Source organism: Chiloscyllium punctatum, unplaced genomic scaffold, assembly GCF_047496795.1.
Source record: "Chiloscyllium punctatum isolate Juve2018m unplaced genomic scaffold, sChiPun1.3 scaffold_1030, whole genome shotgun sequence".
Taxonomy (NCBI): Eukaryota; Metazoa; Chordata; class Chondrichthyes; order Orectolobiformes; family Hemiscylliidae; genus Chiloscyllium; species Chiloscyllium punctatum.
In genome coordinates, this window is record NW_027310764.1 from 1 (window position 1) to 17,428 (window position 17,428).

Below are 17,428 nucleotides of genomic sequence, written 5' to 3' on the forward strand. Positions count from 1 at the left end.
CAGTGAGTGTGATCGGGGCGGTGTGTACGCACTGACCTTACCCGTCAGTGAGTGTGATCGGGGCGGTGTGTACGCACTGACCTTACCCGTCAGTGAGTGTGATCGGGGCGGTGTGTACTCACTGACCTTACCTGTCAGTGAGTGTGATCGGGCGGTGTGTACTCACTGGACCTTACCCGTCAGTGAGTGTGATCGGGGCGGTGTGTACGCACTGACCTTACCTGTCAGTGAGTGTGATCGGGGCGGTGGTGTACTCACTGACCTTACCTGTCAGTGAGTGTGATCGGGGCGGTGTGTACGCACTGACCTTACCTGTCAGTGAGTGTGATCGGGGCGGTGTGTACTCACTGACCTTACCTGTCAGTGAGTGTGATCGGGGCGGTGTGTACTCACTGACCTTACCTGTCAGTGAGTGTGATCGGGGCGGTGTGTACTCACTGACCTTACCTGTCAGTGAGTGTGATCGGGGCGGTGTGTACTCACTGACCTTACCCTGTCAGTGAGTGTGATCGGGGCGGTGTGTACGCACTGACCTTACCTGTCAGTGAGTGTGATCGGGGCGGTGTGTACTCACTGACCTTACCTGTCAGTGAGTGTGATCGGGGCGGTGTGTACTCACTGACCTTACCCGTCAGTGAGTGTGATCGGGGCGGTGTGTACTCACTGACCTTACCTGTCAGTGAGTGTGATCGGGGCGGTGTGTACGCACTGACCTTACCTGTCAGTGAGTGTGATCGGGGCGGTGTGTACGCACTGACCTTACCTGTCAGTGAGTGTGATCGGGGCGGTGTGTACTCACTGACCTTACCCGTCAGTGAGTGTGATCGGGGCGGTGTGTACGCACTGACCTTACCTGTCAGTGAGTGTGATCGGGGCGGTGTGTACGCACTGACCTTACCTGTCAGTGAGTGTGATCGGGGCGGTGTGTACTCACTGACCTTACCCGTCAGTGAGTGTGATCGGGGCGGTGTGTACGCACTGACCTTACCTGTCAGTGAGTGTGATCGGGGCGGTGTGTACGCACTGACCTTACCTGTCAGTGAGTGTGATCGGGGCGGTGTGTACGCACTGACCTTACCTGTCAGTGAGTGTGATCGGGGCGGTGTGTACTCACTGACCTTACCTGTCAGTGAGTGTGATCGGGCGGTGTGTACTCACTGACCTTACCTGTCAGTGAGTGTGATCGGGGCGGTGTGTACGCACTGACCTTACCTGTCAGTGAGTGTGATCGGGGCGGTGTGTACGCACTGACCTTACCTGTCAGTGAGTGTGATCGGGGCGGTGTGTACGCACTGACCTTACCTGTCAGTGAGTGTGATCGGGGCGGTGTGTACGCACTGACCTTACCTGTCAGTGAGTGTGATCGGGGCGGTGTGTACGCACTGACCTTACCTGTCAGTGAGTGTGATCGGGGCGGTGTGTACGCACTGACCTTACCTGTCAGTGAGTGTGATCGGGGCGGTGTGTACGCACTGACCTTACCTGTCAGTGAGTGTGATCGGGGCGGTGTGTACTCACTGACCTTACCCTGTCAGTGAGTGTGATCGGGGCGGTGTGTACGCACTGACCTTACCTGTCAGTGAGTGTGATCGGGGCGGTGTGTACGCACTGACCTTACCTGTCAGTGAGTGTGATCGGGGCGGTGTGTACTCACTGACCTTACCTGTCAGTGAGTGTGATCGGGGCGGTGTGTACGCACTGACCTTACCTGTCAGTGAGTGTGATCGGGGCGGTGTGTACGCACTGACCTTACCTGTCAGTGAGTGTGATCGGGGCGGTGTGTACTCACTGACCTTACCTGTCAGTGAGTGTGATCGGGGCGGTGTGTACGCACTGACCTTACCTGTCAGTGAGTGTGATCGGGGCGGTGTGTACTCACTGACCTTACCCGTCAGTGAGTGTGATCGGGGCGGTGTGTACGCACTGACCTTACCTGTCAGTGAGTGTGATCGGGGCGGTGTGTACGCACTGACCTTACCTGTCAGTGAGTGTGATCGGGGCGGTGTGTACTCACTGACCTTACCGTCAGTGAGTGTGATCGGGGCGGTGTGTACGCACTGACCTTACCTGTCAGTGAGTGTGATCGGGGCGGTGTGTACGCACTGACCTTACCCGTCAGTGAGTGTGATCGGGGCGGTGTGTACGCACTGACCTTACCTGTCAGTGAGTGTGATCGGGGCGGTGTGTACTCACTGACCTTACCTGTCAGTGAGTGTGATCGGGGCGGTGTGTACGCACTGACCTTACCTGTCAGTGAGTGTGATCGGGGCGGTGTGTACTCACTGACCTTACCTGTCAGTGAGTGTGATCGGGGCGGTGGTGTACGCACTGACCTTACCCGTCAGTGAGTGTGATCGGGGCGGTGTGTACTCACTGACCTTACCTGTCAGTGAGTGTGATCGGGGCGGTGTGTACGCACTGACCTTACCCGTCAGTGAGTGTGATCGGGGCGGTGTGTACGCACTGACCTTACCTGTCAGTGAGTGTGATCGGGGCGGTGTGTACGCACTGACCTTACCCTGTCAGTGAGTGTGATCGGGGCGGTGTGTACGCACTGACCTTACCCGTCAGTGAGTGTGATCGGGGCGGTGTGTACGCACTGACCTTACCTGTCAGTGAGTGTGATCGGGGCGGTGTGTACGCACTGACCTTACCCGTCAGTGAGTGTGATCGGGGCGGTGTGTACGCACTGACCTTACCCGTCAGTGAGTGTGATCTGGGCGGTGTGTACTCACTGACCTTACCCGTCAGTGAGTGTGATCGGGGCGGTGTGTACTCACTGACCTTACCTGTCAGTGAGTGTGATCGGGGCGGTGTGTACGCACTGACCTTACCTGTCAGTGAGTGTGATCGGGGCGGTGTGTACGCACTGACCTTACCTGTCAGTGAGTGTGATCGGGGCGGTGTGTACGCACTGACCTTACCCGTCAGTGAGTGTGATCGGGGCGGTGTGTACGCACTGACCTTACCCGTCAGTGAGTGTGATCGGGGCGGTGTGTACGCACTGACCTTACCTGTCAGTGAGTGTGATCGGGGCGGTGTGTACTCACTGACCTTACCCGTCAGTGAGTGTGATCGGGGCGGTGTGTACGCACTGACCTTACCCGTCAGTGAGTGTGATCGGGGCGGTGTGTACACACTGACCTTACCTGTCAGTGAGTGTGATCGGGGCGGTGTGTACGCACTGACCTTACCCGTCAGTGAGTGTGATCGGGGCGGTGTGTACGCACTGACCTTACCTGTCAGTGAGTGTGATCGGGGCGGTGTGTACTCACTGACCTTACCTGTCAGTGAGTGTGATCGGGGCGGTGTGTACTCACTGACCTTACCTGTCAGTGAGTGTGATCGGGGCGGTGTGTACTCACTGACCTTACCTGTCAGTGAGTGTGATCGGGGCGGTGTGTACTCACTGACCTTACCCGTCAGTGAGTGTGATCGGGGCGGTGTGTACTCACTGACCTTACCCGTCAGTGAGTGTGATCGGGGCGGTGTGTACGCACTGACCTTACCCGTCAGTGAGTGTGATCGGGGCGGTGTGTACGCACTGACCTTACCTGTCAGTGAGTGTGATCGGGGCGGTGTGTACGCACTGACCTTACCTGTCAGTGAGTGTGATCGGGGCGGTGTGTACTCACTGACCTTACCCGTCAGTGAGTGTGATCTGGGCGGTGTGTACGCACTGACCTTACCTGTCAGTGAGTGTGATCGGGGCGGTGTGTACGCACTGACCTTACCTGTCAGTGAGTGTGATCGGGGCGGTGTGTACGCACTGACCTTACCTGTCAGTGAGTGTGATCGGGGCGGTGTGTACTCACTGACCTTACCCGTCAGTGAGTGTGATCGGGGCGGTGTGTACTCACTGACCTTACCCGTCAGTGAGTGTGATCTGGGCGGTGTGTACTCACTGACCTTACCTGTCAGTGAGTGTGATCGGGGCGGTGTGTACGCACTGACCTTACCTGTCAGTGAGTGTGATCGGGGCGGTGTGTACGCACTGACCTTACCCGTCAGTGAGTGTGATCGGGGCGGTGTGTACTCACTGACCTTACCCGTCAGTGAGTGTGATCGGGGCGGTGTGTACGCACTGACCTTACCTGTCAGTGAGTGTGATCGGGGCGGTGTGTACTCACTGACCTTACCTGTCAGTGAGTGTGATCGGGGCGGTGTGTACTCACTGACCTTACCCGTCAGTGAGTGTGATCGGGGCGGTGTGTACGCACTGACCTTACCTGTCAGTGAGTGTGATCGGGGCGGTGTGTACGCACTGACCTTACCCGTCAGTGAGTGTGATCGGGGCGGTGTGTACGCACTGACCTTACCTGTCAGTGAGTGTGATCGGGGTGGTGTGTACTCACTGACCTTACCTGTCAGTGAGTGTGATCGGGGCGGTGTGTACTCACTGACCTTACCCGTCAGTGAGTGTGATCGGGGCGGTGTGTACGCACTGACCTTACCTGTCAGTGAGTGTGATCGGGGCGGTGTGTACTCACTGACCTTACCTGTCAGTGAGTGTGATCGGGGCGGTGTGTACTCACTGACCTTACCTGTCAGTGAGTGTGATCGGGGCGGTGTGTACTCACTGACCTTACCTGTCAGTGAGTGTGATCGGGGCGGTGTGTACTCACTGACCTTACCTGTCAGTGAGTGTGATCGGGGCGGTGTGTACTCACTGACCTTACCTGTCAGTGAGTGTGATCGGGGCGGTGTGTACTCACTGACCTTACCCGTCAGTGAGTGTGATCGGGGCGGTGTGTACGCACTGACCTTACCTGTCAGTGAGTGTGATCGGGGCGGTGTGTACTCACTGACCTTACCTGTCAGTGAGTGTGATCGGGGCGGTGTGTACGCACTGACCTTACCTGTCAGTGAGTGTGATCGGGGCGGTGTGTACTCACTGACCTTACCCGTCAGTGAGTGTGATCGGGGCGGTGTGTACGCACTGACCTTACCTGTCAGTGAGTGTGATCGGGGCGGTGTGTACTCACTGACCTTACCTGTCAGTGAGTGTGATCGGGGCGGTGTGTACTCACTGACCTTACCCGTCAGTGAGTGTGATCGGGGCGGTGTGTACGCACTGACCTTACCTGTCAGTGAGTGTGATCGGGGCGGTGTGTACTCACTGACCTTACCCGTCAGTGAGTGTGATCGGGGCGGTGTGTACGCACTGACCTTACCTGTCAGTGAGTGCGATCGGGGCGGTGTGTACGCACTGACCTTACCTGTCAGTGAGTGTGATCTGGGCGGTGTGTACGCACTGACCTTACCTGTCAGTGAGTGTGATCGGGGCGGTGTGTACTCACTGACCTTACCCGTCAGTGAGTGTGATCTGGGCGGTGTGTACGCACTGACCTTACCTGTCAGTGAGTGTGATCGGGGCGGTGTGTACTCACTGACCTTACCCGTCAGTGAGTGTGATCTGGGCGGTGTGTACGCACTGACCTTACCCGTCAGTGAGTGTGATCGGGGCGGTGTGTACTCACTGACCTTACCTGTCAGTGAGTGTGATCGGGGCGGTGTGTACTCACTGACCTTACCTGTCAGTGAGTGTGATCTGGGCGGTGTGTACGCACTGACCTTACCTGTCAGTGAGTGTGATCGGGGCGGTGTGTACTCACTGACCTTACCCGTCAGTGAGTGTGATCTGGGCGGTGTGTACGCACTGACCTTACCCGTCAGTGAGTGTGATCGGGGCGGTGTGTACTCACTGACCTTACCCGTCAGTGAGTGTGATCGGGGCGGTGTGTACGCACTGACCTTACCCGTCAGTGAGTGTGATCTGGGCGGTGTGTACGCACTGACCTTACCTGTCAGTGAGTGTGATTGGGGCGGTGTGTACGCACTGACCTTACCTGTCAGTGAGTGTGATCTGGGCGGTGTGTACGCACTGACCTTACCTGTCAGTGAGTGTGATCGGGGCGGTGTGTACTCACTGACCTTACCTGTCAGTGAGTGTGATCGGGGCGGTGTGTACGCACTGACCTTACCTGTCAGTGAGTGTGATCGGGGCGGTGTGTACTCACTGACCTTACCTGTCAGTGAGTGTGATCGGGGCGGTGTGTACTCACTGACCTTACCTGTCAGTGAGTGTGATCGGGGCGGTGTGTACGCACTGACCTTACCTGTCAGTGAGTGTGATCGGGGCGGTGTGTACTCACTGACCTTACCTGTCAGTGAGTGTGATCGGGGCGGTGTGTACTCACTGACCTTACCCGTCAGTGAGTGTGATCGGGGCGGTGTGTACGCACTGACCTTACCCGTCAGTGAGTGTGATCGGGGCGGTGTGTACGCACTGACCTTACCCGTCAGTGAGTGTGATCGGGGCGGTGTGTACGCACTGACCTTACCCGTCAGTGAGTGTGATCGGGGCGGTGTGTACGCACTGACCTTACCCGTCAGTGAGTGTGATCGGGGCGGTGTGTACGCACTGAGCTTACCCGTCAGTGAGTGTGATCGGGGCGGTGTGTACGCACTGAGCTTACCCGTCAGTGAGTGTGATCGGGGCGGTGTGTACGCACTGACCTTACCCGTCAGTGAGTGTGATCGGGGCGGTGTGTACGCACTGACCTTACCTGTCAGTGAGTGTGATCGGGGCGGTGTGTACGCACTGACCTTACCTGTCAGTGAGTGTGATCGGGGCGGTGTGTACGCACTGACCTTACCTGTCAGTGAGTGTGATCGGGGCGGTGTGTACTCACTGACCTTACCCGTCAGTGAGTGTGATCGGGGCGGTGTGTACGCACTGACCTAACCCGTCAGTGAGTGTGATCGGGGCGGTGTGTACGCACTGACCTTACCTGTCAGTGAGTGTGATCGGGGCGGTGTGTACGCACTGACCTTACCTGTCAGTGAGTGTGATCTGGGCGGTGTGTACGCACTGACCTTACCCGTCAGTGAGTGTGATCGGGGCGGTGTGTACTCACTGACCTTACCTGTCAGTGAGTGTGATCGGGGCGGTGTGTACGCACTGACCTTACCTGTCAGTGAGTGTGATCGGGGCGGTGTGTACGCACTGACCTTACCCGTCAGTGAGTGTGATCTGGGCGGTGTGTACGCACTGACCTTACCTGTCAGTGAGTGTGATCGGGGCGGTGTGTACGCACTGACCTTACCCGTCAGTGAGTGTGATCGGGGCGGTGTGTACTCACTGACCTTACCTGTCAGTGAGTGTGATCGGGGCGGTGTGTACTCACTGACCTTACCTGTCAGTGAGTGTGATCGGGGCGGTGTGTACGCACTGACCTTATCCGTCAGTGAGTGTGATCGGGGCGGTGTGTACGCACTGACCTTACGTGTCAGTGAGTGTGATCGGGGCGGTGTGTACTCACTGACCTTACCCGTCAGTGAGTGTGATCGGGGCGGTGTGTACTCACTGACCTTACCCGTCAGTGAGTGTGATCGGGGCGGTGTGTACTCACTGACCTTACCTGTCAGTGAGTGTGATCGGGGCGGTGTGTACTCACTGACCTTACCCGTCAGTGAGTGTGATCGGGGCGGTGTGTACGCACTGACCTTACCTGTCAGTGAGTGTGATCGGGGCGGTGTGTACTCACTGACCTTACCCGTCAGTGAGTGTGATCGGGGCGGTGTGTACTCACTGACCTTACCTGTCAGTGAGTGTGATCGGGGCGGTGTGTACTCACTGACCTTACCCGTCAGTGAGTGTGATCGGGGCGGTGTGTACTCACTGACCTTACCCGTCAGTGAGTGTGATCGGGGCGGTGTGTACTCACTGACCTTACCCGTCAGTGAGTGTGATCGGGGCGGTGTGTACTCACTGACCTTACCTGTCAGTGAGTGTGATCGGGGCGGTGTGTACTCACTGACCTTACCCGTCAGTGAGTGTGATCGGGGCGGTGTGTACGCACTGACCTTACCTGTCAGTGAGTGTGATCGGGGCGGTGTGTACTCACTGACCTTACCCGTCAGTGAGTGTGATCGGGGCGGTGTGTACTCACTGACCTTACCTGTCAGTGAGTGTGATCGGGGCGGTGTGTACTCACTGACCTTACCTGTCAGTGAGTGTGATCGGGGCGGTGTGTACTCACTGACCTTACCTGTCAGTGAGTGTGATCGGGGCGGTGTGTACGCACTGACCTTACCTGTCAGTGAGTGTGATCGGGGCGGTGTGTACGCACTGACCTTACCCGTCAGTGAGTGTGATCGGGGCGGTGTGTACGCACTGACCTTACCCGTCAGTGAGTGTGTTCGGGGCGGTGTGTACTCACTGACCTTACCTGTCAGTGAGTGTGATCGGGGCGGTGTGTACTCACTGACCTTACCTGTCAGTGAGTGTGATCGGGGCGGTGTGTACGCACTGACCTTACCCGTCAGTGAGTGTGATCGGGGCGGTGTGTACTCACTGACCTTACCTGTCAGTGAGTGTGATCGGGGTGGTGTGTACGCACTGACCTTACCCGTCAGTGAGTGTGATCGGGGCGGTGTGTACGCACTGACCTTACCCGTCAGTGAGTGTGATCGGGGCGGTGTGTACTCACTGACCTTACCTGTCAGTGAGTGTGATCTGGGCGGTGTGTACGCACTGACCTTACCCGTCAGTGAGTGTGATCGGGGCGGTGTGTACGCACTGACCTTACCCGTCAGTGAGTGTGATCGGGGCGGTGTGTACTCACTGACCTTACCTGTCAGTGAGTGTGATCGGGGCGGTGTGTACGCACTGACCTTACCCGTCAGTGAGTGTGATCGGGGCGGTGTGTACGCACTGACCTTACCTGTCAGTGAGTGTGATCTGGGCGGTGTGTACGCACTGACCTTACCTGTCAGTTAGTGTGATCGGGGCAGTGCAGTAGACAAAGTCTACATGGACTTTGGGAAAGCTTTTGCGAAGTTCTCACTTGGGTGGTTGGTCAAGAAGGTGGGGATCTCTGGGATCCAGATCAGTTTGGAGGTTTGATCCATAAGTGGCATACTGGCTGGAGGCGGAGTGTAATGGTCAAAGGGATTTTTTCTTGTGTTGTGGAGCGTGTGTCCAGTGGTGTACCCCAGGTGTCAATATTGGAGTCTTTGTTGTTCATTGTGTACATTATTGATCTAGACATGAACTTTGGTGTATTGAACCAAAGTTCACAGGGTGATGGACATTTGGTGATGGACAGCATTTACGTACATTTGGAAAGGCAAGGACGTCTTCATCGAGTGAGCCAAGGCTCTTTACTCTCCCCAGGCCGTTTATTCTCTCATAACAAAAGTGGTGGGTGGGGCAGGTTTTGGCATCCTGTGCCAACATAACCAGTTGCTGGGGCCAGATTTCACAAACAATGTTGCCTTGCTGGCTAAAGAGTTGGGTGTGCTCCTCAATATGTCTTGAGAATAGAAATGCCAAGATTGGTCAATATATAAGCTGTAAGAAGGCTCAGGCAATGATGACAGGATGTAACTCCCAACACCATCAATCGAGGGAGCTCCATCTCCTGGGAGGGTGATGTATTGATCCACAAGAATTCGTTAAGCAGCATCACCTGTTTCATGACTCCAGTAGCTATGGGCATCAATCACCATCAACACAACCATCAAACTGCAACTCTACATGACCACAATGTACCAACTGCAAGCTGTGCCAATGAAACATGGAAGAGAATAGCAAACATGTCACCAAATTGGGATTTGCAACCTCGATAAGATGCTGGGCACCACTTGAAGAGACCACATCAACAAGGGGTCCACAAGGCTGGTCAAAGATATCAACAGGACATTGTGAGACTGGCTGGATTTGTAACTCGTCTCCTGGACATAGCCATTGACAGTAACTGGACAGACACCAGCAGGTAGGTAAGGGAAGACTTTGGCTAGCCAAAGGAAACCTGGCAAATTACTCTGAAGGAAAGCCTTCAATCCTGGACCCACCCAAATTGGAATGGACTAGGACTGCTGGCGATATTGACCATTGTCCTGCAAAAGACTGAAGGAACCAAGCCAACTGGAGTATGTTGTATGAAGGAATCCATGCTCTAAAATACTGCAGTACTGAATATAGCTGTCTGTGTGTCATGCAAGTAACATTCAGTTGTTTTTCCAACCATTTTTACATAGAACATGTTAGAGAACATTGTTTCAGCATGCTACAATTTGACATTGTCTCTGCACGCTACAAAGTAACCTGTTGTGTTGTTGTCGTTGTAGGTTCCTTCCTCGTGGCCACAGCATGGTGTGATACTGTTCAAGGATGTGGTCCTTAAATATCGGGAGGGGCTTCCTCATGCTCTCGATGGAATTAGTCTGAAGATTGGTGCAGGAGAGAAAGTGGGAATTGTTGGACGGACAGGCTCAGGAAAGTCCACGTTGTTTCTCGCACTCTTCCGGTTGGTGGAGTTGAGCGAGGGTCAGATTTTCATTGACAACATCGATATAAAAACAGCCAGCTTGAGGGACATTCGGTAAGAGATTGACAATGAGGGAGGATTGTTCCTGTGCACTGTTGGTGGAAGCAGATGTTCAAACTTGAGAGTGAGTTAGTGACGGACAGGGTACTTGATCCTTTTACAAAGTTATTTACAGAGATATGTATATATATCTGATCCTTTGTGCCTGTTTATACATCTGAGTACAGGTGAGCCCTGTGATCATTGTCCTGTAGTGGATATCAGCAGCCAGTCTATCAGAGGGTAGACCAGCACCTAATGTCCATCCCTAACCGCCCCGGAGAAACATTGCTGCGATGCTTTCTTGAATTGCATATGCAGTGAGGAAGGAATTCCAGGAGTTTGTCCCATAGTTCTACCATTCCAGCCCAGTGGCTGTTAGTGTTCCCAAACATCTGCTGCTCTCCAATGACATCTATCATTTTCAGGTAGTATAGGTTCCAGGTTTGGAAGGTGCTGTCAAAGGAACCTTGAGTCAGAAGAAGGAGTCCGAAGTGGGGATGTTATCTAATGATTGCACAATATTCAGGCTATAACAATGTCCCACAAAAGAGTCTAACCACCACTGCTTGCCAACCAGTGGCATTGTGATCACTGAATCCCCCACTGTTAGCATCCTTGGGGTTATCACTGACCACGCACTCAGCTGGACTTGCCACATAAACACAATGGCTACAAAGGAGGTCAGAGGATAGGAACCCACCTCCTGATTCCCCAAAGCCTGTCCATCACCTACAAGGGACAATCAGGAGTGTGATGGAATACTCCCCACTTGCCGAGATGAGTGCCACCCCAACAATACTCCCGAAGTTCAACACTATCCAAGATAAAGCAGCCCCAGAAACATCTATTCCCTCTATCACTGATGCTCAGTAGCAACAGTGTGTACTACCGACAACATGCACAGCAGAAACTCACCAAAATCCTCAGACAACACCTTCCAAACCCACAACCACTACCATCTGGAAGGACAAGGGCAGCAGATGTATGGGAACACCACCACCTTCAAAATCCCCTGCACACCAGTCACCATCCTGACTTGGAAATACATTATTTTCCTTCAGTGTTACTGGGTTAAAATCCTGGAATTCCCTCCCTCAGGGCATTGTTGGTCTGCCTTCAACATGTGGACTGCAGCAGTTCAAGAATGCAGCTCACCCCCACCTTCTCAAGGGGCAACTAGGGGTGGGCAAAAATTGCTGGTGTGACCAACAATGACCACATCTCATGAGGGAAAACAAATCCGGATTTTAGGAAATAAACCAAAGAATTGTGGATGCTGAGTATCTGAAACAAAAACTGAAATTGCTGGTGAAAATTAGGTCTGGCAATGAGTGTGGGCAGAAAGCAGAGTTAATATCTTGCCTAGTGACTCTTCATCAGAATTTTTTTTTATTTCAAAAATATACTTTATTCATAAAATAATTTGATGGTCTGTACAGTTGGTCATGCCATACATACGTAAACATTTACAATCAGAGATCACAATTTATCATTTGTATATACAGGTCTGTATGTTTATCAATCATATGTCCATATATTTAGCTGAGGTGTCAGCAGAGCCCAAGTGACTGCGTGGGCCCCCTGTTCTTCTTAGGCAGGCAGATGTTACACGGTGGTCTTTCCCCACCGTGCCTTGGCGGCAGCTGCCCCAAGCTTCAGTGCGTCCCTCAACACGTGGTCCTGGACCTTGGAATGAGCCAGTCTGCAACACTCAGTCGGGGTCAACTCCTTCAGCTGGAAGATCAACAGGTTTCGGACTGCCCAGAGAGCGTCCTTCACCGAGTTGATGATCCTCCAGACACAGTCGATGTTCGTCTCGGTGTGAGTCCTGGGGAACAGACCGTAGAGCACGGAGTCCTGCATCACGGCGCTGCTCGGGATGAACCTCGACAAACACCACTGCATTCCTCTCCAGACTTCTTCTGCATAGGCACATTCCAGAAGGAGGTGTGTGACAGTCTCGTCCCCCCCGCAGCCGCTTCGAGGGCAGCGTGCGGTGAGACCGAGAGTCCGGGCGTGCATAAAGGATCTCACAGGCAGAGCCCTTCTCACCACCAGTCAAGCCATGTCTTAGTGCTTGTTGGAAAGTTCTGGCGGTGAGGCATTCTGCCAAATGGCTTTGACAGTCTGCTCAGGGAACCGCTCGATAGGATCCACCCTCTCCTTTTCCCAAATGGTCTCAAGGACACAACGTGCTGACCACTTCCTGATGGACTTGTGGTCAAAGGTGTTTTTCTTCATAAACTTCTCCACAAAGGACAGGTGATACGGAACGGTCCAACTACTCTGACCGTTCCGCGGCAGCGAGGCCAGGCCCATCCTCCGCAACACCGGGGACAGGTAGAACCTCAGTACGTAGTGACACTTGGTATTTGTGTACCGGGGATCCACGCACAGCTTGATGCAGCCACACAAAAAGGTGGCCATCAGGGTGAGGGTGGCATTGGGTGTATTTTTTTCCCCTGTTGCCCAGATCTTTATACAGCGAGTCCCTTCGGACCCGGTCCATCTTTGACCTCCACATAAACTGGAAGATGGCCCGGGTGACTGCAGCGGCACAGGTCCTGGGAATAGGCCAGACCTGTGCCACGTATAACAGCAATGACAGTGCCTCACACCTGATGACTAGGTTTTTTCCCACGATGGAGAGCGACCGTAGCTTCCGTCTGCCCAGTTTCTGCCTCACTTTGCTGGTATGCTCCTCCCAAGACTTGGCGCATGCCTCAGCCCCCCCCCCCACCCCGAACCAAATACCCAGCACCTTCAGTTGGTCGGTCCTGACGGTGAAGGGGATCGAGGATTGGTCGGCCCAGTTCCCGAAGAGCATGGTCTCACTCCTGCCTCTGTTTACCTTAGCCCCTGAGGCCCATTCGAACTGGTCACATATGCACATGAGTCTGTGCACGGACAGCGGATCCGAGCAGAAAACGGCGACATCATCCATGTACAAGGAGGCCTTAACCTGCAGGCCCCCGCTGCCAGGAATAGTCACCCCCTCTCAGGTTCGCATCCTTCCTGATGGACTCGGCAAATGGCTCTATGCAGCACACAAGCAAGGCAGGAGAGAGAGGGCAGCCCTGCCTGACTCCAGATCTGACTGGGAAGCTATCTGATTCCCACCCATTGATTGAGACTGCACTGACAATGTTGGTGTAGAGCAGTCTGATCCAATTGCAGATTCCCTCTCCAAAGTCTATTATGGAGAGAACGTCTCTCATATACCTGTGTGATATCCTGTCAAAGGCTTTCTCCTGGTCCAGGCTGATCAGGCAGGTGTCCCACCTTCTGTCCTGCACGTAGGCGATCGTATCCCTGAGGGGAGTGCGAGACTCTCAGTGATCTTCCTGCCCGGTACAGCACAGGTTTGGTCGGGATGAATCACCGACCCCAGAGCAGACCTGACCCGGTTGGCGATTACCTTTGACAGAATTTTATAATCCGCATTCAACAGTGAGATTGGTCTCCAATTTTTGAGTTCCTCCCTCTCCCCCTTCCGCTTGTAGATGAGGGTGATGATGCCTTTCCTCATGGATTCACTCATGGTACCTGCCCGAAACATACTGACATACACCTCCAGCAGGTCCTGGCCAATCAAGTCCCACAGAGCAGAATAGAGCTCGACCGGTAAGCCGTCGCTTCCGGGAGTTTTATTCTTTTCGAAAGACTTGAGGGCCTTGGTCAGCTCGTCCAGAGATAGCGGCTGGTCCAGCCTCTCCCGTGTTTTGTCGTCTAAGACCTCCGTGATAGAGGACAGGAATGACTGGGAGGCCACGCTGTCGGTTGGCTTCACTTCATACAGACTGGCATAGAACGATTTACTGATCCTCATGATGTCAGCCTGAGATGACGTTATCGAGCCATCTTCTTCCTTCAGGCTGCTGAGCACGGTGCTCTCTTTGTGCACCTTCTGGAAGAAGAAACGTGAGCATGTCTCGTCCTACTCAATCGAGCGGACCCTGGACCGGAAGATTATCTTGGAGGCCTCCAAGGCAAAGAGCAGGGCATGCTGGCCCTTCACCTCCTGGAGGTCCTCCGTGACATCCACCCCCATCGTCTGCAGCAGGAGCAGGTTCTGCAAACCTTCCTGGAGCTGGGACAGTTTTCCCCGCCTCTCTCTCGCCTCCTGAACACCTTTGAGGATGAAGAACCTCTTGATGTTCCCTTTTACTGTTTCCCACCAGTCTGCTGGGGACTCAAAGAGGGGCTTCATGGTTCTCCAACCTGCGTAGTCCCTCTTGAGCTCCTCAATGTTTTCTGGATCAGAACTGATAGCAGCTTGGAGAAATTGGGGTTTGTGCTGACCACAAGAGAAAATACAAATCCTGTCAGAGGGGAGCAGAAGCTCTTCACGGTGGGCATACCTGGAAGAGGTGTGGCAGTCTGACTTCAACAGGAAAACAAAGCAAAGGCCTCATTTATATAAGTGATTTGGATGTGAGCATAAGAGGTATAGTTAGTAAGTTTGCAGATGACACCAAAATTGGAGGTGTAATGGACAGCGAACACATTACAACAGGATCTTGATCAGATGGGCCAATGAGAAGTGGCAGACGGAGTTAATTTTAATAAATGAGGTGCTGTATTTTGGAAAGCAAATCAGAGCAGGACTTATACACTTAATGGTAAGCTTCTGGGGAGTGTTGCTGAATAAAGAGACCTTGGAGTGCAGGTTCATAGCTCCTTGAAAGTGGAGTCGCAGGTAGATAGGATAGTGAAGAAGGTGTTTGGTAGGTTTTCCTTTATTGGTCAGAGTATTGAGTGCAGGAGTTGGGAGGTCATGTTGCGGCTGTACAGGACATTGGTTAGGCCACTGTTGGAATATTGCATGCAATTCTGGTCTCCTTCCTATCGGAAAGATATTGTGAACCTTGAAAGGGTTCAGAAAAGATTTACAAGCTTGTTGCCAGGGTTGGAGGATTTGAGCTACAGGGAGATGCTGAACAGGCTGGGGCTGTTTTCCGGAGTGTCAGAGGCCGAGGGGTGACCGTATAGAGGTTTACAAAATTATGAGGGGCATGGATAGGATAAACAGGCAAAGTCTTTTACCTGGGTCGGGGAGTCCAGAACTAGAGGGCATAGGTTTAGGGTGAGAGGGGAAAGATATAAAATGGAAATAAAGGGTGACTTTTTCACTCAGAGGGTGGTTCGTGGATGGAATGAGCTGCCAGAGGAAATAATGGAGGCTGGTATAATTGCAGCATTTAAAAGGCATGTGGCTGAGTATATCAATAGGAAGGGTTTGGAGCGATACGGGCTGGGTGCTGGCAGGTGAGAGTAGATTAGGCTGGGATATCTAGTCGGCATGGACAGGTTGGACTGAAGGGTCTGTTTCCGTGCTCGACATCTCTCTGGCTGTGTGAACTGCCGAGGCTGTCAATCTGCAACAGCACTAGGAACTACTGGAGAGGTGGTTGTTCTTGCTCTTCATTTTAACAGAGGGCAGTTGAAAGAGAGGATTCCAAATCTTCGACAGAACAACCGAGATTGTCCCTCCTTAAAAACCATGAACACACAAACACTGACAAATCTCCGAGCTCAGGGCAGCAGGATGCCTTCTGGCCTGTCAGGCCCAGTCCACTGTTCAGGAAGCTCATGCACTCAGCTCCATTGCCCCCCAGCCCCACCCACCAGATCCCAGAATCCCTACACCGTTCAAAAAACTAGCTTTGTCTTAAAAACATTCACACTTCAAATTGCCAGAAGACAGATGGGTATGTTATAAATGGAACAATCCTATACATAAGGAACAATGTTCTGAAGATCAAGCAGTACGTTAAATTGTCTCACATAACTGCTTTTACACTTGCACACTGTTGACATGCTGTTGTCTGTAAAGTGCTGGTCATTTTATTCCACTACGGATCCAGGGTATTTTGGTCTTTTTGTGTTAGAATCCTTTCTCTGAAGCTTTCTTGGTTTCCTTGTGTTTTTATCCACATTGAGAGAGAAAGAGCAGCGAGATGTGAGCAGATTTGGGATATCTCTGGCTGCCCTGCGGCACTGGATTTGCAGGAACCTGCAGCTCAGACGATATGAAGGCTGTCGTTAGTATTTCCCTGACTGAAAGACTCCTTGGTGCCCATTCACCATTATCTTCCACAGCTAAAAATGTGCACCACTTGACTTTTCCAAGTCGGAGACTTCTCCCTGTATTTTAGTTAGATTGCAGTCCAACTCCGACTTCAGTTTGTATGCGTTCCCTTCCACAGCAGAGAAGAAAGCCTCACAGAGACCTCAGCAAAGATTGCAAAATCATGAGCAATCTGGACAAAATAAATAGAGAAATTGTTTCAGCTCGTAAAAGGATTAAAGATGAGAGGGCATAGATTTAAAGAAGTGTTTTGCAGAAGTTGCAAATGTGACATGGGAAGAAAGTTTTCCCACAACCAATGATTTGTGTCTGAAATGGACCGTCGACTAGTGTGGTGGAGTTGGATTCAACTGAGTATTCAAGAAGGTATTGGATAATTATTAAAAGATAAGCACTGGGTGGCAGTGGAATGGGAAAAGACAGGAGAAAGGCACAAAATCTTAATTCTCACACAAAAACAGCAATTTCTGGAGAGACTCAGCAGGTTTTGCAACCATGTCGAGAGAAAATAGTTGACATTTTGAGTCCGGTGACCCTTCTTCAGAACGGAAACTCTCCAGGAAAAGAACAAAGAAGCTTACAGCACAGGAACAGGCCCTATGGCCCTCCAAGCCTATGCCAACCCAGATCCTCCACCTTCTGCTCACTGGCCATTCATGTATCGGTCTAGGGTTGATGTATTTGTTGATGATGGGGGAGGGAGGGGAAAGTAGTGAATAGATAGATGGAGACAGAGTCCACAGAGAGAGAGGACAGAAAAGTTAAGGGGATTGTTGATTGTATCCAGGGAAGAGGAGAAGGGTATAGATGAGAATAGAGGTGACAAGTGGGTGAAAATGGGTTGACTGTGGTGAAAACAACCCAATCACAACATGAGCTGAACTGGGTAAAAGACATGGAAGGAGATGGTCAAGCTGTAAAGTTATTGAACTCGATATTGAGTCCAGAGGGCTGCAGG

General features: G+C 52.8%; 1 protein-coding gene across 1 annotated transcript in view; it reads left to right on the forward strand.

Annotated features, from left to right (window-relative positions):
- Positions 1 to 10,137: 10,137 nt before the first annotated feature.
- LOC140474497 (ATP-binding cassette sub-family C member 10-like) overlaps positions 10,138 to 17,428 on the forward strand; it is a gene marked incomplete at its 5' end in the record, with an annotated part of 35,336 nt that continues 28,045 nt past the window's right edge. Inside the window, one exon of the mRNA XM_072567705.1 lies at positions 10,138 to 10,391. Within this exon, the coding sequence (XP_072423806.1) occupies positions 10,138 to 10,391 (254 nt within the window). The remainder of the gene's footprint in view (positions 10,392 to 17,428) is intronic.